General features: G+C 28.0%; 3 protein-coding genes across 3 annotated transcripts; 2 read left to right on the top strand and 1 right to left on the bottom strand.

Annotated features, from left to right (window-relative positions):
• Window positions 1-16: 16 nt before the first annotated feature.
• Window positions 17-6,473, bottom strand: LOC113366377 (putative ATP-dependent RNA helicase DHX57). The gene is made up of 15 exons (XM_026607977.1): window positions 6,277-6,473; window positions 5,166-5,342; window positions 3,961-4,856; window positions 3,506-3,690; window positions 3,075-3,333; window positions 2,627-2,913; window positions 2,416-2,566; window positions 2,118-2,322; window positions 1,875-2,057; window positions 1,528-1,778; window positions 1,118-1,440; window positions 828-1,034; window positions 579-755; window positions 285-515; window positions 17-225 (listed from the first exon to the last, which is right to left on the bottom strand). The coding sequence occupies exons 1-15, from the start codon at window positions 6,345-6,347 to the stop codon at window positions 82-84; spliced, it is 3,747 nt and encodes a 1,248-aa protein (XP_026463762.1). The 5' UTR covers window positions 6,348-6,473; the 3' UTR covers window positions 17-81.
• Window positions 6,474-6,628: 155 nt separating this feature from the next.
• On the top strand, window positions 6,629-11,286 carry LOC113366378 (transcription elongation factor B polypeptide 3-like). The gene is made up of 11 exons (XM_026607978.1): window positions 6,629-6,885; window positions 7,667-8,018; window positions 8,337-8,608; window positions 8,694-9,462; window positions 9,530-9,636; window positions 9,698-9,882; window positions 9,971-10,062; window positions 10,125-10,324; window positions 10,406-10,552; window positions 10,930-11,077; window positions 11,149-11,286. Exons 1-11 carry the CDS (start codon window positions 6,817-6,819, stop codon window positions 11,217-11,219), a joined length of 2,412 nt encoding a protein of 803 aa, XP_026463763.1. The 5' UTR covers window positions 6,629-6,816; the 3' UTR covers window positions 11,220-11,286.
• Window positions 11,287-13,412: 2,126 nt separating this feature from the next.
• Window positions 13,413-14,791, top strand: LOC113368015 (epsilon-sarcoglycan-like). Its single transcript, XM_026609578.1, has 7 exons — window positions 13,413-13,482; window positions 13,554-13,693; window positions 13,831-13,926; window positions 13,993-14,174; window positions 14,240-14,297; window positions 14,358-14,474; window positions 14,541-14,791. Exons 1-7 carry the CDS (start codon window positions 13,434-13,436, stop codon window positions 14,760-14,762), a joined length of 864 nt encoding a protein of 287 aa, XP_026465363.1. The 5' UTR covers window positions 13,413-13,433; the 3' UTR covers window positions 14,763-14,791.
• The last annotated feature ends 5,755 nt before the right edge of the window (window positions 14,792-20,546 follow it).

Raw genomic sequence — 20,546 nt, forward strand, 5'->3', positions numbered from 1 at the left:
TTCATAAAATCTCTTGTATTATAAAAATATCACATTCATGAGTGTATGCATTATATATTGAACTGGCTCATGTTCAACACATTAATCTTTTGATATGATGGTGACTATCGTGTTAATAATTTTATTTCCATTATCATGATTAAGTAAATTGAGGTAAGGATCCTTTATCTTCTCTTCTAATAGTTGTAAAAGTTCTTGGCGCATATGCTTCAACATTTCGGCTATCTGTGATTGTTAATAAATATTATTTTATTCACATTATATAGAATATTAGATTAACTTACCCTATGATTGAATGCTTTAAATAAAATCCATCCCTTTTCAATTGAAATAATAAAATCTCCACCTTGTAGTTCCACTTCTAAATGAGAAGAAAATAAAACTAATGGTAACATTGCAACCATTGAGCAATCACGAATGAACACTTTAGAAGTTTTAACTTTTTCTTGGAAGACTAAATACGGACTAGAAAAATGGCCTACTGTATAGTTTACTGATGAAGGATGAATATGCACCTAAATAAAAAAGTTTTATATAAAACTTGCAGAAAGAATAACATTTGTATATAATGTTCTTACATATCCATCGGCTTTTGTCTTAAACTTTAACTCTCCAGATTTAGGCAATCGGGGTATAGCACCAGATGCACTTGGTTCAAATGATTTTTCTGGTGTGAATACTTTCACTATGTTTGGATACAGTGCTGCACTTAATATAGCTGATAATAATCGAAAATTTTTGCTATTTACATTCAGCTAAAAAACAGTTATTAAAGAGATTAAAGTATTATAAAGTAAATTTATTTTATTCAAATATAATATTATTACCTCATTGCCTGTTAGTTCTAAAATTCTGTCCTTGCCATTATTATTAGATGGATGCATAGTTATTGGGACAAACCCAATTGATACTAATAGTTCTAAAAGTTGTTGCTTAATATCTGCTAAAGCAGTCAATGTTTTGTAAGATAAAAAATTTTCTTCACTAAAATTTATTGCTGCCAAATGGCTAATTTTAGAAACTTCTTGCCATTTCTGAAATACAATGTTCTCTTTAATTGAAAAATACATCACAAATCCAATAAAATATGAAACAAATTTAGAGTAATAAGATTTACCTGGTACGCTCTAAGCACAGTTAGTTGATCACTATTTCCTGTAGCAAACTGTCTCTTCCTATTATCTGCCTGATCCTTTTTGCCAAATGGTGAACAAAATGGTGTTTTATAACTTAGACATGCAGCCATGGTTAATGCTGAGTCTACACAATGAAATATGGCACCAAGCAACATCAGTTTACCAATTCTTACATCAACAGGCAGAGCTGCCAAATGATGGCCAAGGGGTGATAGATTATCCTCCAGATCCAAAGCACCAACATCACGTAATCTGTTTATAGCTGATGTAATACTAGCTCTAGAAGGTGGTTCTAAGGTCTTTTCTGTTGAACAATAGAATTAGTAAATGGTTAATAATATTACTAACAGAGTTCATTTCAAAGTATGACTATGAACTTTGATAATCCCACCTAGAACTTCATACAAATTTTGATTGCAAAATAACTCCATTGTCTTAATTCTCAGTATCAATGGTTCCAAAGGTATTCTATGTATTTCAGGAACTGGTTCTTTCAGAAAATGATAGTTGAAACGATGACTAGTATACAAATGAATGCAAACACCAGGCATCACACGACCAGCGCGACCTTTGCGTTGTAAAGCATTAGCACGAGATACCCATACCATATCTAATGATTCCATATTGCGCCCACTATCAAATCTATAAAATTATAAATAAATTTATAGGCATAAATATAAAAGCATTCTATTTATTTTATTTGCAGTTATGAGTAGATGATATATAAAATTAAAATACCTTTTCTCCTTCATTTTTCCACAATCAATTACAAAAACACAATCATCAATTGTAATAGATGTCTCAGCAATGTTAGTACTTAAAACAATTTTCCTGACACCTCGTGGAGGTTTTTTAAATATTGCAGATTGCTCCTCAGAACCTAATGTTGAATGTAATGGCAATAGCAAGAATTGTCCAGTCCTTGAATAAACAAATTAATAAATTTCTTGCTACAGAATATAGCAACATTTAAATATTAACCTGGGTTTAAATAAATGATTGTCTTTCAAATGATCCATAACTGTTGATATCTCCGATATTCCTGGTAAAAAAATTAAAATAGATCCTTCTTTTGGCCAATCATGATTACCTACACAAATGTACTCAAGTACACGCTCTATCAATTCTGGATTTATTTTATCAGGGTCCATTAAATACAGATTTTTATAAGTCAATTTGGTATGCCCTATAAAAGAAGGCCGTAGTTTTTACCAGTATTTAACAATCTATTGCTTTAGGATTTATTGGATATAAAAATAAAGATTTTAATGTAACAAACCTTTATATCTAGCACAGATTTGACTGATATTTAAATTTTCATCCCGAATAGTATGACTAGGAACTGCTGTTTCTGTTATTAATTCTTCAAGGTGATTGATAGTATCAATTTTTTTCTTATTGTGAGTTGTATACTGAGAGTTATCTTCTTGCTATATAAAAATATTATAACAATTATAAAATAAAATATAACATTATTATTTGATACATACATTAAAATTAATAACATCCAAAATATCCTCAAGAAACAACTGTTCCACAGGATATGTTCTTCCAGGTATTTCCAATGTTGGCACACCACCGAAATATTCAGAAATGTTTTTTGCATTTAATGTCGCACTCATAAGTATCACTTTTAAATCTTTTCTAACTTTAAGTAAATCTTTAAGCATCATTAATAGAAAATCACTTTCCTCACTCCTCTCATGAACTTCATCAACTATAACATGGGTTATAGAGTCAAGATTCTTTTCTGTCAGAAATCTTCTCAATAATATACCTTAAAAGAGTTAATAGGGAATACTATTAAAAATAATAAATTTGTATTTTATTAAGTGAAAGAAGAATTAAGTGCAAGAGAATGTATGATAAATAAATTGAAACTATATATTTTTGGTTGCAAATGTTTTGGATATTTCTAAATAAAACTAAATAACTTACCAGTAGTGCAGAATGTAAGTCTGGTCATTCTGGAAGTCTTGCTTTCCAATCGAATCTGGTATCCAATTGAATTTCCACAGCGTTCATCTCGTTCTTGAGCAACTCTTTCGGCTACACCTATTGCTGAAAGCCTTCTGGGTTGAGTACAAACTATTTCGAGATGAGATTCTGGTGATCTGTTTATTAACCAGTCATCCAAGAGAAATTGGCCTACTTGGGTACTTTTACCACATCCAGTTTCACCACTTATGACTACAACCTAAATTTTAAAGATTTTCAAAATAGTGTTACAAAGATTATATTGCAAGTCATTAATTCTCTTTGAAACTTAGCAATTTCTATATTTTATTTATAATAAACTGATAATACTTGAGCACCATAGAATAAATAAAATCTCACAAAAAGCAAATCAAGAACTGATATAAACAAACCTGAGATTTTTCCACAACATCTATGATATGCTGCATTTCACACCAGGCAGGCAATTGCTTACGCATGGCTATAAATTCTTTATAACGTGCATTGGATTGTTTCTCAAAAAACTTTGTTGCTAATATACCATCATCCTTTAATTTGGAGCTGTTATTCACAGTACGATGCTCTCTCCCAGTTGAACCTAATAAAATAGAAGAGTATAGTATCAATATTATTAAAAAATGATTAAAAATTCGAGTTAGAATTGATATTTAAAAGTTTAGAATAAAACATTTGTTTATAAAAACAGTAAGTATAAGAAAAACTACAAATAATCAAAATACTATATCTCAGTTATTTTTAGATGTAACTAAAAAACAAATTAGTTTTCATAATAAAACTTTTATTAATAAATTATTATCTTCTTCATGCAGACACAACTATTAAAAAATAAATTATGAACAATAAAAACCTTTGGCATGATGAGTTGGCAAATTGTTTTCGACTTTTGTTCTATCAGTTTTAGCATCTGCAAACAGCATTCGAGTGCAGTCTATGAACTTTATTTTTGTTGAAGAAATAAATTCATCCATATCTTCTTCATTTTTAAGAAGTTCTACTAAAGAAAAAACACATGCAATTCCATCATCAGCAAGGTTCTGAGCTTCAGTAATTAATCTTTTACACAGATGCATACAGAACATATCTGGAAAATCCTTATGTGTTGTTGTTAGAAAAATCATAGGTGGTTCAAATGGATATTTGCTATTTTCAGTAAATCGAATTTCTAAATTAAATAAAACCGATTCACGAACCAATTCTTCTTTGGAAGGTTTAGTTTCTACAATTTCATGTAAAAATCTGCATTTAATACCAAATTTACATTTACCCTTTGCAAAATTTCTACACTTCTCAACATTTTTCTTATTATTTGTTTTAGCTTTTTCATCTTTTATGATAAGCTTTTTAATAGAATTACTATATTTTAATAAATTATCTAGTTTTAAAGTTAAACTCCATATTTTATTCAAATCTTTTTCAACAAATGATTCTTCATAGATTGATAATAATACATCTTTTTCATCACAGCGTTGACTTAATAGCTCTTGATCATTTAATGTGCAATCAATATTTCTCTTAGTTAAATTATAATACTTGAAATATAACAATTCTAATGAACTGGCCACATCTCCATTAGTATGATCTAGAGCTTCTACACAATGATTTCTATGAAAACCATAATTTTCTAATTTACTAACAGCAAATGCACGGAACTTGTCTTCCATTGCTGTTATTCTATTTTCATCTTTTATATTCGAGTAATCAGTACCACTCTGCACTATAAGGTTTCCCCTGTCTTTCCAATATCTACAATAGGAAAATCACCAAGAAAATTATGCAAATTGTAATTTTTGAAGATTTTGTTGTATTAAATATTTAATGAACATTTCTGGGTGTGCATACTATAACTCACACAAAAATATATCACATATTACAAATAAAAACTCGTTTGCAAATAAACAAACCAGAATTATTTTGTATTTGAAATAAATAATAATATAAATAATATAAGACCAGTTTTGTACAAGATAGCTTTAAGTTAGTGGTATATATTATTTTATTCTTAGTGTAAAAACAAAACATTTATAATTTTTCAGCATTTAGTAAAGTCCTAACCTGGTATACAAATTTGATCCTAGATCCACATATTGATTTGCTTCATTCAAACAAAAATCATCTCCATTAATGTGTCTCAAGGTATCCATTACCAATTTTTGGGAGTCATCAGAAAGATTTATAGTATGTAACTCGACTTTGAGTTTTGGAATTGATGGCTCTTCATGTCTTTTTTCACTACAGAAACATTAAATGTAATTAACATCATTAGATTCATAATTTGTGTCAAATACAATTAGTAAAATTGATATGGTATGTATTATGGGCAAATGTTTTGTACGCTTTATTCTACAGATCTTCTCTAAGAAGGGCTTAATTTGTCAAAGGGTTTATTTAAACATATTTTAGAAAATTGAAACTTTAATAATCTATTAGATTTAACCACGAATCATCAATTGTAATTGATGTCTCGGCAATGTTAGTACTTAAAACAATTTTCTTGACAACTCGTGGAGGTTTTTTAAATATTGCAGCTTGCTCCTCAGAACCTAATGTTGAATGTAATGGCAATAGCAAAAATTGTCCAGTCTTTGAATAAACAAATTCATAAATTTCTTGCTACAGAATATAGCAATATTTAAATATTAACCAGGGTTTAAATAAATGAATGTGTTTCAAATGATCCATTACTGTTAATATCTCCGATACTCCTGGTAAAAAAATTAAAATAGATCTTGCTTTTGGCCAATCATGGTTTCCTACACAAATGTACTCAAGTACACACTATTTCAATTTTGGATTTATTTTATCAGGGTTCATTAAATACAAATTTTTATAGGTCAATTTGGTATGCCCTAAGAAAAAAGGCTTTAGTTTTTACCAAATTGATATGGTATGTATTATGGGCAAATGTTTTGTAAGCTCTATTCTACAGATCTTCTTTAAGAAGGGCTTTAAGAAGGGTTCGCCAAAGTCTTTATTTGAACATTATAATAAAAAACCACGAATTTGAGTAGTGGTTGCATTTCTCTATAAAATGAAAATTTTTGCTACAAAATTTCTGTTACTATTTTTAAGAAGGGTAGCACATTTGATAACTAGAATTTCTATTATCAACTGCATTGCATAATTATATGATTTATATTTTGATATCAATTTTAAATTCGAATACCTTGAGACAGGTTTAACAGGAACTTTTAAAAAGAAATCAGCGCCGATTTTGGAATTCGAATCGTTGTCCATTTCAACTTATCTGTCAAATAAAATTCTCTTCTAAAAATAATTGAATTGCAATAACAGAAACAACATATAACTAAATAAATCCAATTAAAGGATATAAAATAACTCAAAATATTAATTGATAATTGCCACTTTTGCAACATGCCAAAAAATTGAGGTTGGTTTCGTACAGCTGTTGTACTGTGTCAACAAATCGCAAATTCTGTGACAGATTATCTTGTGGCTTTGTGGAAAATGGCGTTGTAATGTCAAATTTATTTCAATCAAATTCATTTTAGTGCTATCGACATTATTGCAATAAGATCGATGATATAAAAGAATATTTTTGTAATTGTAGTAATAATCTTTAGTAATTATACTTAGGTATTAAGTCTGTAATCGTTCAACGTGTTGTTTTCTTCTTTCGTCCAGACAGTTCCGTTATTAGGGAAAAATAGAAGAAAATACCGAATTGTAAATAGTATTATGAAATATGTCTATTTGTGACGCAATAAAACACTATCAGAGAAGCATTGAAAAGTGCAATGGCAATGAGGAAAGAGTGAGTTTTCAGTTTGTTTTCCCCAAGCTCTCATTGAAATCCATATGTTAAATAACGTTTAATTACTAATACTATGTACTCTATTGTATTATCTTTTAGTATAATAACTCTATATAAATCATTTATTTAATTAAGTAACAATGGTACTCTCTATTAATATCACTATACTACACATTGTACAAAAAGCAATCATGGCATATCACATGTTATAAAATTAAAATTCATACACATTACAAGTAAATAAACTTTGATGAAAATATGAATTTATGTTTTGATTTTATAACATATAATTTGAGATTATAAAATGGCATTTTATTTTTGAAATGCTCATCTTATTTATATGTTTCACTTTGTGATAACTTACATTTCTTTTTCCGTGTTCATTTCAAGTAATTTGTTGTTAAATGTAAGTTGTACTATTAATTATTTACTTGTTTGCTCTTTCACATACAATCTAGTTTAAATTAAGGTATATATGTATATATATATATATATTTATATGTATATATTATATATTTGTATTGATGTATGACAGAATATAATAGTTAGACATAACATCAATATTATTATCATTTCAAAACTGGTAGTCAATAATTCCTATCATTTTTGCTAAATATTATTCTAATTATATAAACAACTCCATAGCTGCCTCAATGAATAATATGCTAAGTAGCCCTCAGTATTAAAGCCTAAGATAATTAGACAGTGTTAAGACACAGGCACAACAAATGATTTTTTAAGCTTTCAATATGTTAATAATAAATGCTTTATAATATTCCAGATTCTTCATTGTATTGAAAGGCTTAGTCGTTTACCAGTGAGTGTTCGGCACTTGGAAGATACAGGCATTGGCCGAACGGTCAATGGTTTAAGAAAATTTGAAGGTGAAATAGCTGTTGCATCTAAGACACTAGTAGCAAAATGGAAAACAATGGTAGCAGAAGAAGAATCTTCAGAAAGCGAAGAAGAACAAAGAGAAGAAGAAGATGATGATGAGGAAGATGATGATGAAGAAGAGGAGGATGATGATGGTGAAGGTAGTGAAGCGGCGAGTGAGGACCAGAGTGATGAATCAAATTCTTCTCCTAATGAAGTTGTTAAAGAAAAGCATGATGATAAACATATAAGCAATTGTAAGTACTAACAAGTAATTTATAAGAAGTAATATTGGATAGAATAATCAAGAATAATTTATATAAAATTACATAATTGTCAGGATTGAGCATCATAATTATTTTTAATAAATATAATATGCAAATTGTGATTTTTTCTAATGACGTTTGTGTATTTACAAACACTTCACCAATAGTAATTTTAATCACTAGTAACTTGAATAAAGTACAAAAATAGATTTATGATTTAGTGTTTATAGAGTATTTTAAAGATGCAGTAACACTTAATTTTGCATTTCATGTATTAGTATTTCAAGTAATTATTCATTATTTTTGTAGCTTACGTCACAGCTTCAGAAAAGGTTGTGAAACATAATTCTGGACGATCACACAATAGTGAAAGTAATAGTTGCAGTAAGGATGTTAATCATAAATATAGTAATCATAGTAAACAAGAAGATAAAACACCCAACTCATTTAATACTAGTCAGATACATGACAACATAAAACAAATAGAAAATGGAATACCTTCTCACAAATCTCATAAACGTCACAGAAATGAAGATCCTGAGGCACATAATTCACCTAAGAGAACAAAACATGAAAATAATGTAAATTATTATTTTTATTTATATTTCCAATATTTAAATGCTAAGAAAATAATTAGTAACAAGTAAATTTAATTTTCAATTCTAGGAAGTTAGTAAAACACACAACAAGCACTCTAGCGGGCATGATATTAATACAAGCAATTCTGATGAACAAGATCATAAAAAACATCAAAAACATAAATCAAGCAACTCAAAAGAGAAAATTCATAAAAATAATATAGAACATCATGGTGATAAGGAACTTAAAAATAAGGAACATAGGAGTAATAAAGAGCCTAGAAATGATAAGGAACATAAAAGTGATAAAGAATATAGGAGTAAGGACCATAAGAGTGATAAAGGACATAAGAGTGATAGAGAGCATAAAAGTGATAAAGAACACAGAAGTGATAAAGTGCATAGAAGTGATAAAGAACACAGAAGTGATAAAGAACATAGGAGTGATAAAGTGCATAGGAGTGATAAAGAACACCGGAGCGATAAAGAACACCGGAGCGATAAAGAACACCGGAGCGATAAAGAACATCGGAGTGATAAAGAACATAGGAGTGATAAAAGTCATAAGAGCGAAAAAGAACATAGAACTGACAAAGGAAATAAAAGTGATAAGGAGCATAAAAGTGAAAAAACACATAGAATTGACAAATCTACATCTAGCAACAAAAAAACAGAGAAGCATGAATCTAGAAATGAAGATGCAACAGAAAGACATAACTCCAGTTCATCTAAACATACAAAATTGCATGAGAAAGTTAAAAGTGAAAATCGCAGCCATAAATCTTCCAAAAGTGATGATCATAAAGATAAAAAAAGAAAAACATTAGAGATAGATGATGGCATAGGTTCAAATTCTGGTAATTAGCATCAATTTGAATATTTTTCATATACAATTTGATAAATTATAAATCTTGTGTATTAAAGGGCAAAGTTTTGAAGAGGCATTGGGATTTGTTTGTACCAAGTCTCCAAAAAAGAAGTCGAGCATGAACAATACTCCATCATCAAGTAAATCTGCAGTAAATCCATCAGTAAGTTGCACTTTGTTCAATGTTATATCAATAATAAACTTTTATAAATTTATTATTGCAGCAAGTACTAGACACTCCAAAGTTGTTATCACCAACTGTAAGTTTGCCTCCTTTACAAATAGATCTATCTGCCATTCCTGCCATCTCACCAAACTATAGGCCCATGCCTTATATTGAAGAAGACAATAAACCAAAGATGACTGCACAGAATGCCGTAGGTCTATCAATGTCAAGTAAAAATACCAGGTAATTAAAATATATATATATATATATATATATAAAATATATATATAATATACATATAATTATATTGATCCTGATTGTCATTTTTCAGAACCAAGGTCTATTCTGGAAATAAGGGTTCTTTAACTCATGTTCCATCGTTGTACAACTTATGCATCAGATTGTTACAAGAGAACATAGATGGTAAGAACATATTTATTCTTTATGGATTCTTCAATGGTATTCACTTTCAACTTCACTTTCAGCACTAGAATACACAGGCGGTGTGCCTTATGACATACTACGCCCTGTATTAGAAAGAGCATCACCGCAACAACTATTTACATTAGAAGATCACAATCCTTACCTCGTAGAAGATTCTGATGAGTTATGGGAGCTACATTGCAAGAGAAAATTTAGAGGAAAACAACGATTGGAAATGGAAAGCTGGAGAGAAATGTTTTTGGTATGAATACTTGCTGTAGATATTATAATAACAGTTTTACAAATTGTTACAATCTATATTCTGCTGCATTGCCATTCACAGAGGTCATTAGATGAGCAAGAAGCAAAATTACGTTCAATTACTGCTAATATAAAACAATCTCAAGATAAATCTCAACCGATTCGCAAAGCTAAGATGGCATATTTTGACTCAACTGTTAAGCCACCACGAAATGTTGCAAGAAAGCAGGTAAGCACAGTAGATTTTATAAATGGATATTAAAATTTATCCAGAATAATAATCTTTGTAAAAAAAGTGTTTAAACACTTTTCAGAAGAAACGAGTTAAATTGGGCACTCGTATTTGTCCACTCCAATACCACAATTTGTGAGGACTAACACTCCAAAACATATATTATGAATACATTTTATAAGATTAATTAATTCTTGAATATAATATTTCCATGTATATATTTTATATTAAGGATACATTTATAAATTGGATTATATTTTTTTGAGGTAAACCATTAATCATAAATCAGCAAACTTATACATAGAAGACTAAATAATTCATAATAATTAATTTAGTGCCATTCATACTATTTTCTAAGTTGTAAATTATTTTAGGCGCAATATGGAACTGCGCATGCTGCTGTAGCAACACCAGCAGCACGAGTTAGCTCTTTAAGTGGAATTCAGAGCAACATAGCAAAGCTTGGAGATTCTAGATTGAAAGTACGAGCTCATGCACCTGATCATGCACAAGCAACTACTAGTAATAAAACCTATATTATTCTTTCATTACTTATTTTATTGTCAATATTTAATACATTTATTTTCCTTCAGGTCATAAGCCTAAGAGAGCTCCACTTATGATGAAAACATTATCCTTAATGAAGAGTAGATTTAAACGATGAAAGTTTAGGAGAAACTTTGAATATATTGACGAAAATACTTCTTGAAAGTTATGAAGGTTATCACGATCCTATGTATAAATTTAGTTTATGTTTATTATTTGGTTCTGAATTTTTATTTTTGAATAAATTTACATAATTGTTATAGATTGTTTTTATTACTTTGCATTCAGTTTTTAGCATTTGTGAATAATGTATTCAAAGAAAATTAATTTTCAGGACAATTTCCACTAGTTAAATGAATGTTTTATTCAGAAAATCTGCATGCGACCTACACACATACACCTTTAGAACTACTACAATGAATTTAAATTGATTTGTATGAGAGTAAATGTAACATATTGACTATAATATACCACAATGATTGTAGTAAATTGACTATAATGCATGTAAACTCATTACAATAAGTGTAAATCTAGTAAATGAATCTAAATTCAAAACAATGACCTTAAATCTACCACAATAAGCGTAAACCAACTACAATGAGTGTAAAATAGCTATAATGAATGTAGTAAATCTAATACAATGAGTGTAAAGTTACATCAATGAGCATAGTAAATCAACAACAATGATTGCAAACCCACTACAATCAGTGTAAATCTTCCACCACTCTTCTTTTATCTATGTCTTCCATAATAAGCAAACTACAATGAGTGTAAAATCGCTATAATGAATGTAGTAAATCTACAAAATGAGTGTAAATTTAATTCATCGATGAGCGTAGAAAATCAACTATAATGCTTGGTAAATCCACTACAATGTGTGAAAACCCACTTCAATGAGTTTAAATCTACCACAATAAGCGTAAGCAAACTACATCAGTGTAAAATCGCTACAAAGAATGTAGTACATCTACTACAATATTGTAGTAGTATACTCATATGAGTATAGTAAATCAACCACAATGCTTGTAAACCCAGTACAATGAGTGTAAATCTACTACAATGAGCGTAAATCTACTACAATGAGTATAGTAAATCAACCACAATGCTTGTAAACCCAGTACAATGAGTGTAAATCTACTACAATGAGCGTAAATCTACTACAATGAGTATAGTAAATCAACCACAATGCTTGTAAACCCAGTACAATGAGTGTAAATCTACTACAATGAGCGTAAATCTACTACAATGAGTATAGTAAATCAACCACAACATTTGTAAACCACTACAATGAGTGTAAATCTACTACAATGAGCGTAAATCTACTACAATGAGTATAGTAAATCAACCACAATGTTTGTAAGCCACTACAATGAGTGTAAATCTACTACTATAAGTGTAAACCAACTACAATGAGTGCAAATCTACTACAATGAGCGTAAATCTACTACAATGAGTATAGTAAATCAACCACAATGTTTGTAAGCCACTACAATGAGTATAAACTTACTGCAATAAATATATTAAATCAACTGAATAAGTGTAAATCTACTATAATTTTTTTTATTATTATCTCTTTTATTTACAACTGTCCAGTAAAGGACATTCAATAAATTTGATAAATTTACAATAGTCGGCCGAAAAGGGACTATTAAAGAATGTAGTAAATCTACTACAATGAGAATAGTAAAAATCAACCGCAACGAGTGTAAATCTACTACAATGAGCGTAAATCTACTACAATGAGCATAGTAAATCAACTACCACAATACATTGTAATTCTACTACAATGAGTGTAAACCCATTGACCCACTACAATGATTTTTAAATATACATCAACTACAATGGGTGTAATTACAATTGTTGTCTAGGGCTCTTGTCCTATTTCCTTTGCGGAAGCTGTTTTTGACGGAAGTCTCTATAAAGCTTCTATAGTGTGAACATAGATAAAAGAAGAGTATAAATAAGTGTGAAGCTAGTAACCGGCGTGTAAGTGGATCGCACACAAAGTTAGGTTGCAGGAATGCCACAACACAACAATTATTATTCATTCGCCTGTCATTAAGCTCGCTTATTGTTAAAATGAGCTTTTAACGGCTTTATTATTACATAAATATATAATGATTTAAAGTAATAACAGCGCTACTGATAAAAAAAATTTAAGCACATATGTATGTGATATTCCAATAATTTCTTATAGCAGTATTTTCTTTCAGATTAAATTAGGTCAATTCTCAAAATGTTTACGAAGGAATTTTGCTCACAAATTACTATATGTTTTATAATATTTTTTGTATGTAAGGGTGCAAAATCTGAAAATGTATATGGAGCAGAAATGTTTTCCATTAAAATTGAACCTCGTATGTTTAACTGGACTTTTCAAGGTATCAAAACAAATATGAAATGATTAACTTTCAAAAGCCCTCAGAAAATCTAGTTTCATTTTTTATTGTAGGATTAACCGAACAGTACAGTTACAGTTGTTCCTTGCTTGGGCTTCCTGATCTTCCTTCATGGTTACGTTACACATATAGTAAACAACAGCATGCAGGCTTTTTATATGGTACTCCACCAGTTGTGCAACAGAATTTGCAAGTAAATGATAATAATAATATCATATTGGTATTAATGATTTGCTTATAGAAATTCGCATTTGATAAATGAATCAATAAATTGACTTGAGCAAACTTAACTCATTATTACTTGAATAATGCAATGTAAATTCATTTTAGATCCAAGTGATAGGCTTAAACTATCAAAATTATGAAACACGAACTGCAATCATTGAGATAAATGTACACAAGAAACCACTGGCAGTTCGGCATGAGGTGCTTATAAAATATTCCTTTTAGCAAATTTACAAATTTTTCTAACAGTAATTGAAAATTGTTTAGGTACAACTAAAAATTGATAGCCTAAATGTGGAGGATATGTTAGACCCCCATCGTATGGATCGGTTATTAGATGTTTTTAAAAAGAAAATGTGGAGAGAAGCGACTGATATCTATGTAACATTTGTAGAATCAGCTATTCATTTAGGCGCTAGATTGCCACTTATGCCAGATGAAAAAGAAGGGTAAACTTAAAAAAAATTGACGTTATTTTTATTTATTTATAATTATTACAATTCACTTTTGGCAGAGTTGTTGTGAGATTGGCTAGTTCTAAACCATACTCCACTGAACTCACAGAATTACAGGTCATTATCAAAATATAATTATTTTTATATGATTCTTCTTTATTCCAATGAAATTTTTAGGAGGAGGTAAAACCACTGTTCAAATTGACTTCTTGCCCACGTGATTTTAAAAGAACAACAGTTGAAAGAATATTTCGTGATGCAGCATTTGCATTGGATTGGTGTGCTTTTCGCTTGGTAAATATTCCATAAATTTCATTTCTCTACAAATTTGGTACTTGAATATTATGATTTTCAATTTAGCAAGATAATTATGGATCTGTATCAAGGCATCAATCAGAGGACTCAAAAATAGCATCAGATCCCCATGATGCTGAAAGATGGTTCAATATTAGAAAAGACCAAGTGCCCGAGAGAAGTTACAGTAAAGATATAACAATGACAGTTTTAATACCGGGTTCGATTTTTATTGTATTCACTGCCATGTTGTGGGTAGCTATATTTGATGGCTCTTCCGAGGATTAAAATAGTTTACATCATATCTTATATATAGATTAGGCTCTTTAGATATTTGTATTTAGGAGTAATTTTGCTGAAAAATCAAATCTAATTTACTAGTCAATTTGTTTTATAAATATTCAAACTATTGTTTTTTCTAGTCATTATTACCAAAGAACTGTTGATATTATATATATTTTGTTTAGATCATTGTTTATTAAATAAATGTTGTGTAGAATTTTTCAGTGTTTGTATTTAAAATAATAAATTTACTTCTATTAAATGCTTTTGCAAATACAATTATTAGAAGAGCAATGCAATTGCTAAGCGAGATATTGAAAATATTTTTAATAACATTATATATTTTGATACATGATCCAAAAACGATGTTAAATAATTAACAATTTACCTTGAGCTTGAGTAAATGTAAACAATATAATTAATCATTCCAAAAATTATTAACCAAATGAATAATTATTCATAATTATTAATAATTGAAAAATATTGCTGAAGAAAAATGATACAAAGTTCTAATGTGAACAATAACTTTATAATAATATAATCATACTCTTTTAAAAAACAAAACTAGTGGGACGCACGGCATCGTGCCTTAAGGCAAATTGCTGGTACTTCCCGTACCAATTTTTTTTTTTTTTAATTTTCATTTTCGATTTTTTGCGATTACTATAACTTGCCCTACGGGAAGTTAATTAATAGAGAAATAATTATTATTATTTGCAGTAATAATAGATTTTCATTTTGCTCTTTTAATAAATCAACCTTACCAAAACATTTCAAAATATAATTAAGTATGTATTTAAACAAATAAATGAACATGTTGGTCACATAAAATATTGCCACATATCTCTGATTTAAACTACTTGTATGGAGAATAACTTATTAAAAATGCAAATTGCAAACAATATTCATTTTGGAGACAATTATTAAAATTTACAAACCATAGTCTATTCTAAGTAATTATTCATGTCTATACCCAATTATTCCGTAGACTAAAGTCACTGCCATAATCACATAATCATATATCTTGAATGGCAGTAAAATTCAATTAAGTAATTATGATTGATAATTCAATCAGTTGACTTTATAGCTTCTGCAGATTATTATTTATCATAATTTTGTATAAGACGATGGATTTGGAATTGAAAAATAATCCTTTTATTGGGATACATTTGAAAGGTGGGTACAATATACTCGTTTAATATATTTTGGAATTGGATTGGATCAAAATTATAATTTAAATGTTATAATAGAGATTATCCGATTTTCCAGGTTTGCACATTTATGGCTTGGTTGATTTCAAAAAAGTCTCCTTTCCGTACATAGAGAAATTAAAACGATATACAATTTTAACATTTATGATAATAGTAAATGTATCACAATATTTTTTCGCATATGAAAATTTAGGAAATTTGATGAGATTAACAGCTCGTGGTGGAACTGTGGTGGTGTATTCTTCATTGATATCGAAGGCATTTGTTTCTATAATTTATAGCAAACAATTTAATGTAATATTTACAGATTTAGATAATACGATAAAATATATCAATAACAATGAACAGGAAGCTATTAAAGAGATTTTAAACAAATATATTAAATATAATAGCATATTGACTAAAATAGTTTGTGCTATTACTGGCTTGTCCATCGTGGTATTCAATATATATCTCATAGCATTATTTTTTGTTTTTTATAGGTAAGTGTAATAAAAAAATATTTATATTCTTAGCACGAAAATAAACTAAAATGTTATTATAATTACTCTGTTTTATCACTTCAATTAAACATTATAATAATTTTTATTTATTTAACCTTTTTGGGCTTTTGTGTTTGGAATTTGTGTTTGTGTAAGAATATATATATATATATATATATATATATAAATAATTAATTAATATTTTTTCTTTCAGGCCTGGAGATAAAATTGAAGTTTTCGTAGTAGCAATGTATCTACCCTTCGATGTAGAAAGCAACCGAATAATAGTGTTTTTATACATTGAATTGATACTAAATATATTCAATCCTATTATAATTGCATGGAATACTATGATGATATCATTGCTGATGTATGTGCAATGTTTAATCCAAATTCTTAAATACAAAATAGAACATTTAAATGAATTTTGTAAAGACAACTACAGATATGAATTTATAACGAAATGTGTTGATGATCATCTACAAATTATAAGGTGAATATAAGAAATATATAACATCAAAGGTAAATAAAATAAATTTCCAAACAATTATAATAAATTCTCATACAGTTAAGAGTAAACAGAAAATCGTTCATACATCCCATCTATCCAATTATTAAGAAAAAAAATCATAAAATATATTTCATTGCAAAGTAGTTATTGTTTGTCTTTAAATTAGATAATTATTATTTAATTAGATTATTTAAACCATTCAATTTTTTAAAATAAGTAGTGAGTTTCACTAAAGAATTGACAAACATAAAACGATACGATCGAATCGATCGTACTGAATACTTATTAATTTTTTTTAACATAACTCAGATGATTTAATAAGTATTCGATATAAAGATCAGTATTCAATTAAAGTATAAAAAACTTGTTAGTATGTACGTAAAAGTATGTAAGAAAATTATTAAAAAAAATTTTTCGCTTTCAGAATTTTGAAGAATTTAGAGCACATGATAAGCATCCCTTTAAACTTAGATTTCTTTATTATAGGACTAGTATTATGTGCTGAAATTTTCCTAGTAACGATGGTAAAATTTGATCAATTATTTTCTGGAATTATATATAATTATATCAATTTCTAAAATAATATCATTTAAATCAGATGCCATTCGGATTGGAGATGTGTATTACATTTGGATACATTGGAACAGTTTTTTCTATTTTTTTCATGTACTACTGGCACGCCAATGAAATTGTATTAGAAGTAAGTATAAATTTTATCACAAAAATTTATACTCTAAAAAATCTCTGTGTTTAATTTTGAAGTTGCGCTTCTTTAGAATCCTTTGAATATGCTTGGATCTGGTTTTAACAATAATTGAATATATTTAAAAAACGCTGCATTTTGGAAGATTTTATCCATAGCACTTGACTAAAATTCAATAGTTAATGTCTCTAAATTTTTATAACAAAAATACGTTAGATTACATAAACGATACTGCAATTTCTAAAATAAAAAATAAAATAAAATTGTATTCTATGAAATGTTTGAAATATCAATAAGAGCAATATTTATGATATTCTGAGCATCGTTCAATTATTTGCTACTGATAATTTGTAACATTTTTATACAAATATTGAAATTCACTTATAAATTAAAATTTAATTCAAATGGAAAATCAAAATTCAATTTCCAGAGTATCAATTTATCCGAAGCAGCTTATAAATCGTGTTGGCTTGAATCAGAACCGCGTTGTAAGCGGGCTATTCAGTTAATAATGCAGCAATCACAAAAACCGTTAATTATGACCGCTGGGTTTTGTCCAATGAATTTACAAACTCTAATAATGGTAATAAGTTTTTACATTTCTTATAGTAATAAAATAAAATGAATATTTCATTATGTATTAAACAAAATCTAGAAGACTTTTATCATTATTTCAGATACTCCGGATGACCTATAGTGGATTAGCTCTGCTGCAGCATTTGAATGAAAAATCGTAAAGGAAAAAGAAAAAGAAAAATCCATAGATAACAAAGTTTTTTCATGCATATCCCAATTTGATACAAATAATTCAGAATGACTTTAAATGTAGAGAAATATAACATGGACAAAAAGAATTTTCTGGCGAAAACATAAACTTCTTCTTTGTAAAGTTAATCACATATCATTGTAAATTATAGTAACACATAAAATTGATTCGATTTCGTTATTTATTCAAAAGTAATTTCACATATTATCCTGCGCGATTCAAGATCGTAAATATATATTGGTTCCATGTACTTAAACTATTTGATATTCGGCATAATATATGGAAGACAATGATTACACCTATAACTAGTATTTTTGATAACGTGATTGTTTGACCTCATAAACATATAATAATGATGAATGAATGAGTGAAAAATTACTTTACAGGACATTTTGAAATGTCAACATTAAATACAAATGTTTTTTATTTTAATTAATAATTATAATTATATTACGTGTAGATTTAAATTAGTTATTGTATTGAACCTACCAACAAGTAACCTTTCAAACATTAATATTGTAAATTATTATAAATCAATTACTGAATTTCATTAATTAAGACAAATTGTAATTTATATAAAATAAAAAAATATGTATGTGGAATTTAATTTTACATATCATAATTTTTTATATCCATAGTTAATAGTTACTCATAATAGTTCAAGATTTAAAAATAACAGAATTTTATTTATATTTAACCATAGTCTTTAAACAAAATAAATTCAGACCTTAAAAATCGTTATACATAATTTTTTTAGTAAAAGTATTAAGCAGAAAAATTGAAAATAACTATATTCCAAATGTTATAAAAATATATTTTAATTCAATTTTTATAATTAAATAAGTTTTAGTAGGCCTATAATCTTTTATACCATAAACTCTATATATATGCAAAGTTTCATTAAAATCGTCAAAGCATCTGGCTGGACTTTTAATTATACGAAGAAACAATCAGCCCTGATATCTTGGAAGCTTCCAAACTTTCCAATTGGTAAAAATGTAAAAAAACTTTTTGCACTTTTCTGCTAATTTTGATGAAACGGCTCAAACAATTGTCGCCCAAAACGAATTTTTTTATAGATGTATTCTTCAGTCTTTATAGAATTTCATAAAATGAATTTTGATTTTTGATGTAGTCGTTTTTTGAGAAAGCATCGACGAAATGTAAAATTTAGTTTGAAACACACACTTTTGCCAACAATTTTGTCAAACGATTCAAAATGACTTGAAACGCCGAGAAATAAAATTAGCATCTCAGCCTTTCTAGCATAAACATAAACTTCTTTTTGGGGAAGTATTTAGTAGCAAAACTTAGATATAACATATCAACTTACAAGTCTGTATTGCGTAGACGTATCAATTTATTTTTATTATATATAAGATTTAAAACTTACATATAATATTTTTAGCAAAAATAAAATTGATACGCCAATGCTCTCAGCAAAGTATTTTTCCATGCACAAAAAAATAGATCAGTTTTATTAAATACTTTTCACGAACGATTGCAGGTAACACCATCGTGTTGTAAAAATAGAATGGATTCAAATTTGAAAAATAATCGCTTTATAGGAGTGCATTTACGAGGTTCATTATAAACATAAAATAGAAATTGTAGAAAATATATTTTTCATAAAATTAAATTTAAATTTCAGGCTTAAACGTGTACGGTTTTACTTTGACTCCACCAAATGGATTTATATAGACAAATTCAAATCTTATTTATCTTTAACATTTATGATAATTTTTAATATATCACAATATTTATTTGTGTATTTTAATTTAAAAAATCCAATGCTTCTTATAGCTCGAGGAGGAACAGTCGTTTTATACTCCTCTCTAGTATCAAAGCAATGGTTTCAGTTATTTATCGCCAAAAATTAAATGAAATTTTGAAGATTTAGTTAATACAATGAAATACATAGATAATTATGGAAACCAAGCTCTTAAAAATATTCTGGAGAAGTATGTGAAATTAAATAGTGGTTTAACAAAAATTGTCAGCAGTATCACAGGTGTATCTATGGTTTTATTTTATGCATACCTGATTTTAGTATTTTTTTATATTATATAGGTAAGTGATAAAAATAATAATACATTCAAATTTAATTATTTACATAT

The sequence above is a fragment of the Ctenocephalides felis genome, unplaced genomic scaffold, assembly GCF_003426905.1.
Source record: "Ctenocephalides felis isolate EL2017-DRISC unplaced genomic scaffold, ASM342690v1 CF-g0.4_SCAFFOLD_01170, whole genome shotgun sequence".
Classification (NCBI taxonomy): Eukaryota; Metazoa; Arthropoda; class Insecta; order Siphonaptera; family Pulicidae; genus Ctenocephalides; species Ctenocephalides felis.